Here is a 16,107-nt window from a genome sequence, read left to right on the forward strand (position 1 = left end):
GTAAAATTCTATTCATAAATAAATATGTGTGTATGTCTCTCCATACTGTCAGATAATCACGATTTATATAATGTAAAATATTTCATCAACATGTATAAATTTTTCTAAGGGAGGGATGAGAGTATGAGCCGCAACAGAGGAATGACGTTTCGTTTTCTCCTTATTCTCCTTTCTATTTGATGGTGCATTATTTCAGTTCAGTAGATGAGCTTTAATTATGTCATTAGATGACTGCTAAATATGTTCTGTTAAATAATTCTTCCAATCTGAAGTGTCAAGCCTACATAACTCCAAAAATTTCATTACAAGTTCCCATTAGATTAGTGTTAAAGTGTTATAGATTTAAATCTTCTGGTATATTTCCAACAGTGGCTGCTGTAAATTATTCTTTCCACATAAATCTATACTTTCACCTTTAGTTATGAGAATATATAAGACATCACATAAGTTATTATCTCAGGCATACCAATCTTTCAATAAATAATATTCTTTCCACTACTTTCATTCTTTGATATCTATGATTTCGGTTCCTTCTTCTGTTGTTGTTATTTTGAATATAACTGTTATTGTTCTGATTGTAATTACTGTTCGGATAACCATTATAGTAATAATTACTGTTTCCTTGCCAATGCTGCGAGTTGTTTCTCCTAATATTGAATGGATTTGTCCCAGTGTAGTGCGAATTGTTTCTTTGAGAGTTTTGTAGTGGTGTCGGAGGCGGATTCCAATAGCCTCTGTCATTTCTGTTGTGCGTACGCGAATTGCTTGGATGGATCGGATACAATTGATTGAAATTCCTGATCTCATCTCTGTAAACAACATCTATCTCATCAACATAACTGAAAAAATTCTTTATGTTGTCCTCGGACACTCCTATTAATTTATCACGGTAAGGAAATGGTAAGTGGCTTTTAAGTGTTCTAATTACGTCTGGTAAATCTGCTGGTTTTGTCCAATATAATGTTTTGTCTAGGTAGCGTTCGAAGTATTGACGTAAAGTCTCTTTCTTTGGGTTGTAAATTTCTGGATTGTATACTTCTCGTTTTAAACTTTGCTGTTCTGCGATCGACCAGAATTCCTCAAGAAATGCTTGTTCAAACTGTTCAAATGTTAAACATCGTCTTTTCATTGCTGCTCCCCACTTAACTGCTCTTCCACGTAACAAATTTGTAACATATCGAATTTTATCAGCTTCTATCCAATGTCTCGGGAAAATACCATCAAAAGAGCGGATGAAAACAATCGGATGCACTTTGTATTTCTCATCACATGAAAATGTCTGAAAGTATCCATGTCGTACTAATGTTTCATCAGCTACTTCCGATGGTATTATGGGTCCTGCATTTTGTGTCAAACTGTGCATAGTATGTGGTGATGTCTGATAATAATTTTGATCTTGTGGTAGCACTGAAAATGGTTCATTGGGATTTGTATCACTCATTGGTAATTCTATTTTCTGCTGTGTGCTGAGTCTAGCATTATTCGGATTCTCATTTGTGTTTTGGTTGCCTGTTATGGGTTTTGGTATCACTGACAAACTTGGTATTACATACCTCTTTCTGAATATTATCTGTTTATCCCTTTACTTGTTCCTTTGTCTTATCTAAAATGATCTGTGTCATTGTCTCAAACTTCTCATCTAAATAATCATCACATAATTTGCATTCATGTACAAGTTTCTCTGCTAGAGTTGTGTCATTCTTTAAAGATGCTACATCTGCTCTGTCTTCAAGTTTTTCTAACTTTTCCTGTAAGGATTTCTGCTCCAATGTTACATCATGTAATCTGTCTGAAAGGTCTGTAATCGTCAGGTCTAAGTGTTCTTGGTTTGTTTTTACGGAATTGTGTGACTGTCGTAATTCGTCAACTTGAGTACTGGTTTTCTGTTGTTCAAAAACTACTTTTAACAATTTCTCATTACATCGTTGTAAGTCAGTTTTTGTCTTGTCACTGAATTCCACAAATACCTTTTCTTGTCTCGTAACCTTGTCTGATAAGTCAGTAAATTACCTTCCAAGACTACTGGTGGTTTCTGTCAAGTCGGCAATTTGTCTCGATTGTTTTTCAAAATTTTGTTTTATGTCCCGTGTCAGTTCATCGAATTTAGTGTCAAATTTCCCAATGTCACGTTTTAAATTGTCGTCTAAAGCGTCAAATCTTTTGTCTAAAGTGTCAAATTTTCTGTTTTGGTCACCAAGTAACTTCAGAATCTGGTTGAGCATGTCAGAGTCCTGTGTCTTAGTTTCGTCATTTTTTCGTGTTTGATTGATGTCTGGTTCTGAAGTTGACATTGTCAATGTCACGTTTTGTCGCGTAGTACTCACTCTCCATTCGCCTGTATATCTGTTTAAATATAGGGGTTGTTGTCTTAATCGATCCGGTAAAATTATGTCTTGAACATCCTCACAATTAAGTTCAATATTCATTTGACTGTCTGACATGTTTTGCAATGTGTCACTTTCACTAAGCTCGTCCGCGGAAACAATTTCTACGCGTCTAGCGTCCATCTTGCGATTTTCGTAATTAATTGCATATAAAATTTTCCAATGGCAAAAAAAAAAAAAAAAATTTAAAATATGATATGTTGAAATCTGAAATTTCTCTTATGGAAATGTATATTTCTATATGATTTCTAATTAGAAATTAAATTATTAAACTGGTACTGAAATTTCCCTCTCACAAATAAATGACTGTGAATATGCTCTTCACTTATCATTTGCAATAATAGTAGTAAGTCAATTTTAACTACAATTTGAAAAAATAATTTCGAAATAAATGGATCGGAATAAAGGAAGTACAGATGGCTGCTTGAAACTGGAAAAACTGTAAATTTCTGTACTCACCAATTTTTTTCTTCAGTCTTATGTTGCAAATGTAGCGTCAAATGTACAGTTTTCAATCCAAAATTTTTCTTTCACGTCCGTGCAAATTATTTTATGGAACGTTATCCTTTCCCTTTATTTATTTATTTTTTTTTTTCTTTAAATTTCCTCAGCATGAAAATGAAAATTAACATGAATTAATAACAGGGAAAACAATATTGTTGTAAATTTCATGCATGTAACATTACAATTGAAATGAATGAGACTTAGTCCAAATCCATTTTCTGATGCTATTAAGTGGTTAAAATTAGATAAAATGTTCAAAAATTATAATAACTGCACTTGTATCAAATCCGAAGATTGCCAAGTCCTGTCACCAGGACGCCAATTGTAGTGTGCCCTTCTCCTCGGGGTTCTGCCGTGAAAAATAGAAAATCTGATTGGGTTTGGAATTTTGGTGGTTTCAGTTACAGATAAGGTGGACTTCGTATTATTGATTGAGATCGTGCTGTAATTTGACCGTGCATGGCAGACCTGGTCGGCAACACTACAAAAAGCGACTGTACGGAAATAGCATCAGAAACTAATTGAAATTTACCTTATAATCTTGTTAGATACGCATTATTAATTACAATGTAGTCTTCATGGCTGTCCTCCTAATTTCTCTTGTAGGACGACCCGTCTTTCACTTTTCTCCGTCTGTTGAAAACTTCTTCAAGTTGTCACTGTCATGATCAATTTACAAATTTGATGATAACCACCTCGAATCACTATTGAAACAACCTCGCTCTGTAATGTAATTTTAATTTCCACCCAAAAGCGCATTCAACACATCGCCGAAAAATACACGTCTTTCGTATGAAGACAAGAGAGAGAGTGTGTAATCAATTAGTTGTTAAAAACAAAAACCTACGCAAAAGTAAAAGACGAACAAAATTATTTATAAAAATCGGTCGCTGACGCAGCGCTCTTCTGCGTGCGCGATCATAAATTATATCTTTGTATTGGCGGAGGCGCGGTAGTCAAAGTACCATTACAAGAGCTGTATCAAACCAGTCTCAGGACTGAAGACCACAACACCAACAACAGAATAAGTGACCATTTTTTGAACCACCAGTATAAATTTAACACACTGACAAAGAACTTTGTAGATATGTGCCTTTTGTAAAAGTGGATCATCTTTCACAGAATCTGCAAGAGCCATTTTGACTGGTGGCTGGAAAATCGTATGCACTGTATGCTACTTCATGAAGCTGGAAATTTTTGAAGATACATTTCTCACATGTGGACGAAACGGAATAGATTTTGCATCCGTTTCCTGTTCCTTTGGTTTGCCTGGCATTTTCATTTGCATAGCTCTTGCAATTTCAAGTTTTGTTTATGCATTTTTCCTAAAATGTCCTCCAGGTGTACTAATACTGTCAGTGTCAGTGTCAAACACCACATAGACTGTATATTAACGTTTTAAGTGCACTTGTGGTGGCAGCTGGAGAATAAAATAGTATGAATGGACTTAAAGTACACACAATTCCCTAAAAACTCATCCAAAAATTATTGAACTTGTACATCCAAAAACAGTAGATAGCTATTCATCTCCCACTCAGTTTTAAACCCAAAATTTCATGAATCAAATTCAGATTCTAAAATAAGTCTACCAGTTGAGGCTCATCGTTGGCCAAACTACAAATGTGTCATCAATCCTGCCAGTCTTAAAACTGCAGAGTTCAGCATTTTTTCTTCAAATGCCTTCATAAATAAATGGCTGTCCATAGTGACACTGTCAGTCAGTTCAAAATATTGGTTGTTGAAACTTCCTGGCAGATTAAAACTGTGTGCCCGACCGAGACTGGAACTCGGGACCTTTGCCTTTCGCGGGCAAGTGCCCCTATTTTACTCCGTTACGCGCCCGTCTCCAGCTGTCGCCTGATATATCGTCAATTTTAGCAGATGACACGCGCTCGGCCGATCGCGTTCTCGAGTTTATTAGTGACAGTGAAATGACGTCAGTCATTTGAAGCTTTTTTTGGGGACCACCAACCCCTTTCTGTAGTGGATTTTTAAGCCTTCTTTCTGCTTTTAGTTTCTCCAATTTTTTGAGTTTTGTTCCCATTTCTGCTGTTTTCCATTTTCGGTTTCTATTGTTTCCTAAGTCACGGACTGGGCGCTAATGACCATATCAGTTTTGCGCCCCCCCCCCCCCCAAAAAAAAAAAAAAAAAAACATTCAGAGGTACGTAATGCTCCTGTAACCAACGTTCATACAGATCTGTTTGTTCGAGCCCAAGTACTTTCCTGGAGAGACTTAGTCTCACACATACTGAGTCACTTTTTATGTTGATCTCTGCCATTTACCTCTTCCGATTTTAGCAATGTTTCATAAATTTTATAATTTTCCTGTATCATAAATGTGCCTGGTTACAGCAATTTGCATATTCAGATGGTATTTACAGAGGTCAGGGTCAAGCTTAACCTAAAATGTTTAGCCGATTACAGCCTGTTAAACTCGTTTTGCGTTTCAGGGTGCACCGGAGACTCGTCGGGGGCGGAATCGGGCCCGGAAGGCCTGGAGCCCGTGGACCTCCTGCACCACGCCGGCGTCTACACGGCGGAGGAGGCGGCCCTGCTCGCACGCGACAAGCTGGTGCGGCAGCAGGCACTCTACATACAGCAGTTTTCCAGGTGTGACACGGCTGGCAATGCGTGGTGCACTCGTGTACCTGGCTACTGTAATGTGTTCAGAATTACTGTAGCACTGACAGTGGGGGGAAGTGAAGCTGGCACGAGAAGTACGGCCCGCATTCGGCTAATCGCACGACACCTGTAGCCGCTGCGACTGCGTGCAGTTGCCAGACTTTCACCCCAGCCGTTACCAAACTTGACAATTGGATTATGCTTTAAGTTCAGACAATTGCCTGTCCTCTAGGATCATTCATTGTGGACTGTGATTTTGCTTTCATTTCTCAAGGTAATGGTAGTTATTATTTGTCGTGCAATGATAATGTCGGAGGCAAGTTTGTCAAATGTTGCGAGTAGATTTGTTTGATTTTGTCCTTAGCCTGGGGATTTGAGAGAAGGTGTTCAGTTTGTGTGTTTATTGCTTGATGTGTATCTATACCCTGCACACCAATGTGAAGCACACGGCAGAGGATACTGGGCTTCTTCCCCTTCCATTCACATATAGAACAAGAAGAGAACGATCGATTAACCCTTTGACTGTGGTGGTGCACCATCTGCTCGGTACACGAGGCCTGCAGCGTAATCCGGCTACCTGCGTAGAGTACCTGTCACTCAGAGCCACCGCCGGGACCAGAGCGGCTTGCACCGACCTAGCTAGAGGCTGACTACTTCTGGACCGATTACTACTCACGTAGAGCCGGCGTGAATTTTTGGCATTTTTGAGCTGTAATATCTCGGGCAATAGTTTTTCTAAATAAATCAAATTTAGCCATCTTGTACAACTTTATGCATTCTCTTAACAATAATAATGAAAAGAATTTTATGAGCTATATTGAGCCAGAAAATTTTTAATAAAATTGGCCAAAACAATAGGCGCCCAAAAAAATTTTGAAGTTTGGCTTCTTGCGTCTCCTGGACTAATGCTATGACAAATGTAAAACTTGGCATGTAGTAACCTAACAACACAAGGTTCTCAAATATAAAGTTTCTTTTGCATAGCCCTTTCCAGTACTGAATGAATTAAGTGCAAAATTGAAGATTTTGTAAACCGTCAAAAATGCAGTATTTTCATTTTGATTTTGCTGAAAAAATTATGTTCTATAAAACATTTATAGTGCAATAGATTGATAGCACAAAGATATGGAATAAAAATTTTTATTCACGTACTATTTTCCAATAATCTACAAATTAGCCGAAAAGATGTTGATTTTTATGAAAAGTTGAAAGCAGGCTATATTTGATACTTCTTTTTACAAATCCCCAGAACAGCGAGTTTAATTTCCAATATTACCTAACAACACAGGCAAAGAAGCAATAAAAATCGCACTGAGAACATAGTTTTAACTATGGCATGTTATTTCTTGTTGATCAAAGGCATTTGAAATCAGTTATGAAAAGCAGGTTTTGTATAAATAGACCAAATGTGATCTGTATTTGTACTACTAGGGATAAAAGAATGTAACTGTCCTTGTTACGTGTTAATAATTTAAATGTATCGTATGTAGATTAATGTATGGCTTTTGTTATACTGGCACAATGTACTCAGCATAATTACATTTACCACAGTAAAGATATTGTGCCACCTTTGGACCGGCACTGGCGAACTGCGAGCGCCATTTTTCGCCCTATTACTGACTGGTGGAGAGCATGAGCATTTTGAAGAATGTGAAAAAAAATATTTCTTGTACCATTTCACAGTATTACGCACTGAGCTCAGTAACATGTCACAACAGTCAGCTGCACCCATACTTGAATTGTAATCTAAAATACATTGTGGTTTCTGCCAGTATTTCTGTCAGTCGTCTCTGTGTCAACCATTTGTGTTGTGTGATTTGTGGTAAACATGCACACCTCTCTCATATCGTACCATTTGATAGCAAGGGTCTTCTCAGTGGACTTAAACTCAGTTTCTCCTCGTTTTAATTTCTTCTGCAGTTTTGGCATGTTGCGCCTATTCTTACGAACAGTGCCTATGCAGCTGTTCCGTGGTTGTGAAGCCAGAGGAACAGGCCTGGGCTGGAGTACCAATTATCGACATAAAGAATATGATACCTTTACAAATACGGTCCTGTGAGTTGCCACTACGTTGCCACTTTTCTCTAAATTGTGAAAACCAATTTCTGTTGTGCCTGTATACAGGGTGTTACAAAAAGGTACGGCCAAACTTTCAGGAAACATTCCTCACACACAAAGAAAGAAAATATGTTATGTGGGCATGTGTCCGGAAACGCTTATTTTACATGTTAGAGCTCATTTTATTACTTCTCTTCAAATCACATTAATCGTGGAATGGAAACACACAGCAACAGAATGTACCAGCGTGACTTCAAACACTTTGTTACAGGAAATGTTCAAAATGCCCTCCGTTAGCGAGGATACACACATCCACCCTCCGTCGCACGGAATCCCTGATGCGCTGATGCAGCCCTGGAGAATGGCGTATTGTATCACAGCCGTCCACAATACGAGCACAAAGAGTCTCTACATTTGGTACCGGGATTGCGTAGACGAGAGCTTTCAAATGCTCCCATAAATGAAAGTCAAGAGGGTTGAGGTCAGGAGAGTGTGGAGGCCATGGAATTGGTCCACCTCTACCAATCCGTCAGTCACCGAATCTGTTGTTGAGAAGCGTACGAACACTTCGACTGAAATATGCAGGAGCTCCATTTCTTTCTTTTAGTGTGTGAGGAATGTTTCCTGAAAGTTTGGCCGTACCTTTTTGTAACACCCTGTATACAATAAAATTCCAAATATACCCACTCTGATGGTCACACAGTACCAATGTCTTTATTCCGAATCTACTTCGCTTGGTTGGAATAAACTGTTTAAAAGATAAAACATCCTTTGAACAGCAAGAGCCTTTCATCTATACAAAGCTTGTGATGTGGACGAAAAGAATTACGAAATGTCTTCAGAACTTCATCAGCAATTTACCTAATTTTGAGTAGACTGTCTGTCCAGTACTCGCAGAGTTACCACTGAAGTGTAGCATTTTCAGAAGTAGACAAAAATGGTCTTGGGACATAATTTCGCTGAAAACTGCTGTGTTCGGAAGTGTATCTCTGGGCCAATAATCACTTAATTTTAACTTCTTAACTTGTACCATTAGAAGGCAAATAGCAACAAAACTATACATTTCCTGAAATCCAGTGTCTTTCCACTTTGGCAGTTCAGAATTCACAGATTGTATTGTATTTTCTGTGGTGTAAACATAAGAACAATTTTTCTGCAATAAATTCCAATAGTTCCAGAATGAGATTTTCACTCTGCAGCGGAGTGTGCGCTGATATGAAACTTCCTGGCAGATTAAAACTGTGTGGCGGACCGAGACTCGAACTCGGGACCTTTGCCTTTCGCGGGCAAGTGCTCTACCAACTGAGCTACCCAAGCACGACTCACGGCCTGTCCTCACAGCTTTACTTCTGCCAGTACCTCGTCTCCTACCTTCCAAACTTTACAGAAGCTCTCCTGCGAACCTTGCAGAACTAGCACTCCTGAAAGAAAGGATATTGCGGAGACATGGCTTAGCCACAGCCTGGGGGATGTTTCCAGAATGAGATTTTCACTCTGCAGCTAGTTCTGCAAGGCTCGCAGGAGAGCTTCTGTAAAGTTTGGAAGGTAGGAGACGAGGTACTGGCAGAAGTAAAGCTGTGAGGACGGGGCGTGAGTCGTGCTTGGGTAGCTCAGTTGGTAGAGTACTTGCCCGCTAAAGGCAAAGGTCCCGAGTTCGAGTCTTGGTCGGCACACAGTTTTAATCTGGCAGGAAGTTTCAATTCCAATAGTTCTTCAGACATAAATATCACAAAAACTGAAAGAATGCTTGGGTCAGTATCTGGTTGACATTCGTGTCCTGGATTCGAGTCATCAAAGTAATGGTTTAACGGCTGGAAATCAGTTTCTTTCCAGTCAAATGTGTCACTTAAGTGCACTCTTTTCCGAACCGTTTCAGTGTCACTTTCTGATTCCTTGGATTCGGAGGAACTGTTGACTGCTGTAGAAAATGAGTGAAAAAGTGCACCAGAGTCAGAGAATGACTTTAAAGACAGTAAGAAGAGAAATGACAGTAATAGTTAACAAAAATAAGAAAAGAATCATTGTAATAGAAAAAAAATACAGCCTGTTATTCGTTGTTGTCAAAAGGAGTGTAGTGCAGCAGTGACTTCTGATGCCCGGAAACAGAAATGAGATTAAAGAGATAACCAAATCCTGCAGATTTAAGAACAGAAAAAATGTGTGAGTTTACTCATCGCCTGGCAGGGTTTGTGTACTGTCTGTCTGCAGTACCTTCTTCCAATTGTGGTCAAAATGTGAGAAAGGCATTTGAGAACTGTCTAGAAGAAGGTTATTCAGAGAGATAGCTTTGCGAAAAGAAGGAGAAAACATGAAAAAAGGACCTACAAAATAAAATATGATATTTGTGTGTGTGTGTGTGTGTGTGTGTGTGTGTGTGTGTGTGTGTGTGTGTGTGTGTTGGTTATTCTTCACTCACATTCACATTGCTCTGCGTCTAAATCAAGCAAGTTGTACTTTGATAATCCCAATTTGCTTACACTGTTTTAAAAGTTTTACCAGTTATAGTATGGCTGAAACGTCATTGTGAAATACTGTGCATATTTTAACAATACTTTAGGAAATGATGGATTGCTACTTACTGTAAAGATGACATACTAAGCTGCAGACAGGCAAAATTAAAAGACAATTACACATAATCTTTTGGGTGCTCCAACTATAACACCACATTCAAACCACTTAAATCTTGGCATCTTGGGTTGTCGGGTGTTCTGCTGGATATCAGCGTCATTCTTGCATGGTATTTCGGTAACGTAGCTCGTAACCTTCATCAGGTGCGACTTGAGACTGCTCCTCGAGTGGACCTGGTCCAGTATTTATGTCTGTGGTCTTCCCCCACCACTGGCAGTTGCAGGTGTTCCGTTTGTGGTCCGCGCTCGCTGAGTGCAACTTGCTGGTGCGCTGCCATTCCGTTTTGGGTCCGCTGCTGTTCTGAGTGTTCCCTCTGCGGCCCGTGCCCACCAGACCTGCTCCTTGGTGTTCCATCTTTGGCCTGGTGCATTTGGAGTTCTGTCTGGGTTGCCAGGCGTTCTTCTTGTGGTCCTCTCCCACTGACTGTGATCTTATGGAGCATCGCCGTTCAGTTTTCGGTCCGCTGCGGTTCTGGGTGTTCCCTCTACGGTCCGCACCTGTCGGACCCGCTCCCAGTCGTTCCGTCTTCGGTTCGGAGAGCCCAGTACTCTCTCTGGGGATCGTTTTCTATTTCCATGCCTTTAGTTCTTCTATTCCTGGAGTGCTGTAGCTGTCCCCATTGCTCCTTTAACAATTTCAGTGCAGGATCCCAAGCTCTGCTTAGGTGGTACCCCATGTCAAGGTTCGTGAGATTTTTAGTCACTTTTATCTCTATCGATTCCCTTATAACACTGTCCCAAAATTTGGGTGTCTGTGTTAGAATTTTGGTTTCATCATAATTCGTGGCACGATATAGTTCTAGACATTGTTCAGCAATGGCTTATTTCGTCACCTGTCTTAATCAGGTGTGCCTTCGATGTTCCTTGTTCCTGATATCCACTGTTCTTGTCATCTGGCCAATGTAGGACATGCCACATTGACAAGGTATATTGTAAATGCCCGGTTTCCGTAACCCCAGATTGTCTTTAACGTTTCCCACCAGTCCCTCAATCTTGTCGGATGGACAGAAAATACTCTCGATGTTGTGTTTATGGAGGATCCTACTGATTTTGGCAGAAATGAAACCAGTGTAGGGTAGATAAGCAACCTTCTTTGCTTCATCTTGCTCTGCTTCTGGAACCTGTGGCGTACTGACTGGTTGGAGTGACGTCTCAATTTGTTTGGTGGTATATCCATTTTTGCAGAACACTGTTTTAAGATGCTCTATTTCTGGTGGTAGATGACAAGATAAGTGCTCTATGGACCAATGTCTTAAGAACCCCGTTCTTCTGCGCAGAGTGGTGACAGCTGCTGACCGGCAGATATAAATCACCGTGTGTGGGTTTCATCTACATCTACATTTATACTCCGCAAGCCACCCAACGGTGTGCGGCGGAGGGCACTTTATGTGCCACTGTCATTACCTCCCTCTCCTGTTCCAGTCGCGTATGGTTCGCGGGAAGAACGACTGTCTGAAAGCCTCCGTGCGCGCTCTAATCTCTCTAATTTTACATTCGTGATCTCCTCGGGAGGTATAAGTAGGGGGAAGCAATATATTCGATACCTCATCCAGAAACGCACCCTCTCGAAACCTGGACAGCAAGCTACACCGCAATGCAGAGCGCCTCTCTTGCAGAGTCTGCCACTCGAGTTTCCTAAACATCTCCGTAACGCTATCACGTTTAGCCAAATAACCCTGTGACGGAACGCGCCGCTCTTCTTTGGATCTTCTCTATCTCCTCCGTCAACCCGACCTGGTACGGATCCCACACTGATGAGCAATACTCAAGTATAGGTCGAACGGGTGTTTTGTAAGCCACCTCCTTTGTTTATGGACTACATTTTCTAAGGACTCTCCCAATGAATCTCAACCTGGTACCCGCCTTACCGACAATTAATTTTATATGATCATTCCACTTCAAATCGTTCCGCACGCATACTCCCAGATATTTTACAGAAGTAACTGCTACCAGTGTCTGTTCCGCTATCATATAATCATACAATAAAGGATCCTTCTTTCTATGTATTCGCAATACATTACATTTGTCTATGTTAAGGGACAGTTGCCACTCCCTGCACCAAGTGCCTATCCGCTGCAGATCTTCCTGCATTTTGCTACAATTTTCTAATGCTGTAACTTCTCTGTATACTACAGCATCATCCGCGAAAAGCCGCATGGAACTTCCGACACTATCTACTAGGTCATTTATATATATTGTGAAAAGCAATGGTCCCATAACACTCCCCTGTGGCACGCCAGAGGTTACTTTAACGTCTGTAGACGTCTCTCCATTGATAACAACATGCTGTGTTCTGTTTGCTAAAAACTCTTCAATCCAGCCACACAGCTGGTCTGATATTCTGTAGGCTCTTACTTTGTTTATCAGGCGACAGTGCGGAACTGTATCGAACGCCTTCCGGAAGTCAAGAAAAATAGCATCTACCTGGGAGGCTGTATCTAATATTTTCTGGGTCTCATGAACAAATAACACGAGTTGGGTCTCACACGATCGCTGTTTCCGGAATCCATGTTGCTTCCTACATAGTAGATTCTGGGTTTCCAAAAATGATATGATACTCGAGCAAAAAACATGTTCTAAAATTCTACAACAGATCGACGTCAGAGATATAGGTCTATAGTTTTGCGCATCTGCTCGATGACCCTTCTTGAAGACTGGGACTACCTGTGCTCTTTTCCAATCATTTGGAACCCTCCGTTCCTCTAGAGACTTGCGGTACACGGCTGTTAGAAGGGGGGCAAGTTCTTTCGCGTACTCTGTGTAGAATCGAATTGGTATCCCGTCAGGTCCAGTGGACTTTCCTCTGTTGAGTGATTCCAGTTGCTTTTCTATTCCTTGGACACTTATTTCGATGTCAGCCATTTTTTCGTTTGTGCGAGGATTTAGAGAAGGAACTGCAGTGCGGTCTTCCTCTGTGAAACAGCTTTGGAAAAAGGTGTTTAGTATTTCAGCTTTACGCGTGTCATCCTCTGTTTCAATGCCATCATCATCCCGGAGTGTCTGGATATGCTGTTTCGAGCCACTTACTGGTTTAACGTAAGACCAGAACTTCCTAGGATTTTCTGTCAAGTCGGTACATAGAATTTTAGTTTCGAATTCACTGAACACTTCTCGCGTAGCCCTCCTTAAGCTAACTTTGACATCGCTTAGCTTCTGTTTGTCTGAGAGGTTTTGGCTGCATTTAAACTTGAAGTGAAGCTCTCTTTGCTTTCGCAGTAGTTTCCCAACTTTGTTGTTGTACCACGGTGGGTTTTTCCCGTCCCTCACAGTTTTACTCGGCACGTACCTGTCTAAAACACATTTTACGATTGCCTTGAACTTTTTCCATAAACACTCAACATTGTCAGTGTCGGAACAGAAATTTTCGTTTTGATCTGTTAGGTAGTCTGAAATTTGCCTTCTATTACTCTTGCTAAACAGATAAACCTTCCTCCCTTTTTCTATATTCCTATTAACTTCCATATTCAGGGATGCTGAAATGGCCTTATGATCACTGATTCCCTGTTCTGCACTTACAGAGTCGAAAAGTTCGGGTCTGTTTGTTATCGGTCCAAGATGTTATCTCCACGAGCCGGTTCTCTGTTTAATTGTTCCAGGTAATTTTCGGATAGTGCACTCAGTATAATGTCACTCGATGCTCTGTCCCTACCACCCGTCCTAAACATCTGAGTGTCCCAGTCTATATCTGGTAAATTGAAATCTCCACCTAAGACTATAACATGCTGAGAAAATTTATGTGAAAAGTATTCCAAATTTTCTCTCAGTTGTTCTGCCACTAACGCTGCTGAGTCGGGAGGTCGGTAAAAGGAGCCAATTATTAACCCAGCTCGGTTGTCGAGTGTAACCTCCACCCATCGACACACTGTGGCCAATTGATCCATCTGCTTTCCTTTTAACTAGCAAATCCAGAAACGGCAGCTGGGCATTCTTCTCCAGTTCTATGGTGAACTTGATATTTGGGTGGCAGGAGTTAAGATGTTTGAGGAGCTCATTGAGCCTGTCCTTCCCACGAGGGCAGATCACGAAGGTGTCATCCACGTACCTGAAAAAACGTGTGGGTTTATTATATCTGTCTGTCTCTAGTGCCCTCTCCCCAAATCTGTCCATAAACGTGTCGGCAACCACAGGCGACAAGCGGCTACCCGTAGCTACACCTTCAGTTTAGTCGATATATCGGTTCCCGCACAGGAAATAGGTGGATGTCAGTGTATGCCTGAACAGGGCCAACGGAGCCCCATCAAATTTATCCACAATCAGCTCTAGTGAGTCTTTCAGTGGGACACTAGTGAACAATGATACCACATCAAAACTAACCACGATGTCAGAATCTGTTATGCGTACCGTATTTACTCGAATCTAAGCTGCACTCGATTCTAAGCCGCACCTGAAAAATGAGACTCGAAATCAAGGAAAAAAAATTCCCGAATCTAAGCCGCACCTGAAATTTGAGACTCAAAATTCAAGGAGAGAGAAAAGTTTTAGGCCGCACCTCCAAATCGAAACAATGTTGGTGCATTGTAATATGAGACACAATTTAGGTCGAATGAATGACGATACAGCTACAGTAGTTTGGTTCCAGTCGTAAGCTTAGCAGTTAAGCTTTACCAGGTAGCCATTGCTATGCGTCAGGCGGTCCGTCCGTATTTATACGGGTACCCTTACTTTTTCACGTGCTTCGTCTGGTTTGAATTGACTGCTTATTTTTCTTTGATCTGATAAGCGCTGTTTCCTTTGTTATAGGCGTTTACGTCACTCTAAGCTGAAGATGCATTACTGTACTGTGTCGTGCATTGTTTCTCGCATTCTAATGAGTGTTTACGGCCTGTCGCCGCTCGCGGCATGGCTTGCTTTTCTGTGTGCTACCGCCGCTTACAATTAAAAAAGAGAGAGAGGAATCGTCTCATTAGCGAAATAATGGCAAGAGACCGCTATTTGTTGTTTGTTACAGTGCTTCTTTTCTGTGATAATGATCAACAAGAACCAAATAATAGACTGCGTATGATTGAAGATGTTCTGAACGAGAGTTAAGCGAAAAATTTTCTCAGTTTGAAAATCTTTGCAGACGCCTCTTTAGTACATTACATTCTGCACAGAAATTAATCATCTTAGATTTAAAAATCTAGTCACTTGCTGTGCTTCATTTCTGACTGTATCACTATTACGCATAAGAATAATACGAATATAAACATGACGTGATATGTATGTTCTTCCGCGTTTGCTGTTGTCTCACTCTAGTTTCGTAGTTTATTAGGCAGACAGGATTTAAATGAGATAGCAGCAAACACGAAAGAATACATAGCAAAATGTTTATATTCGTATTATTCTTATGGTGAAGAGAATATTGCATGTGATTCACAATTCATGAAAGTTCCTACTAGCAACCATCTCTTCTCACAGGTAGGAAAAAATTCAGAACGTAGAGTTGGCCATATTGACAAACATCCCAAACAGTTTTGCCAGTCGGATTTTCGTACTACATTGAAACGCTACAACATTCGAAGATGAACAATACGGAATTTGTATTTACTTCGAGGGATAATGTATGAAAATGCAGTGGTCGAAATTCGGGGCAAAGGAAAAAGCTCGTCTTCCACCTTTTTTTAAAAAAAATTTATTTACTGACGCAGAGGTTTTGGCGCCACTATTTATCTTTGTGGCTGCAAAGCATGCCTGTATAGCGCTACATGTATTCGACGGCAGAAGTTAGTTGTGGCTGCACCTACCAACATTTTTCAGAAGTTCCGCTTACTTTGCACTCGATTCTAAGCCGCAGGCGGTTTTTTGGATTACATACACCGGAAAAAAAGTCCGGCTTAGATTCGAGTAAATACGGTAGTTGCTTCAGGCATTGCAGGAAGTCTTCTGAGTTTTGGATGTGGTGAACACATGTCCCCACACGCGGAGATAGCA

The 16,107-nt window shown here is 40.6% G+C and overlaps 1 protein-coding gene across 3 annotated transcripts in view; it reads left to right on the top strand.

Annotated features, from left to right (window-relative positions):
- The window catches only part of LOC126232226 (nucleolar protein dao-5-like), a 350,086-nt gene that overhangs the window by 177,891 nt on the left and 156,088 nt on the right, over positions 1–16,107 (top strand). For all 3 annotated transcript variants that reach the window (XM_049942519.1, XM_049942518.1, XM_049942520.1), the window contains exon 3: positions 5,341–5,500. In XM_049942519.1, the coding sequence (XP_049798476.1) occupies positions 5,341–5,500 (160 nt within the window). The remainder of the gene's footprint in view (positions 1–5,340; positions 5,501–16,107) is intronic.

The sequence above is a fragment of the Schistocerca nitens genome, unplaced genomic scaffold (assembly GCF_023898315.1).
Source record: "Schistocerca nitens isolate TAMUIC-IGC-003100 unplaced genomic scaffold, iqSchNite1.1 HiC_scaffold_466, whole genome shotgun sequence".
Classification (NCBI taxonomy): Eukaryota; Metazoa; Arthropoda; class Insecta; order Orthoptera; family Acrididae; genus Schistocerca; species Schistocerca nitens.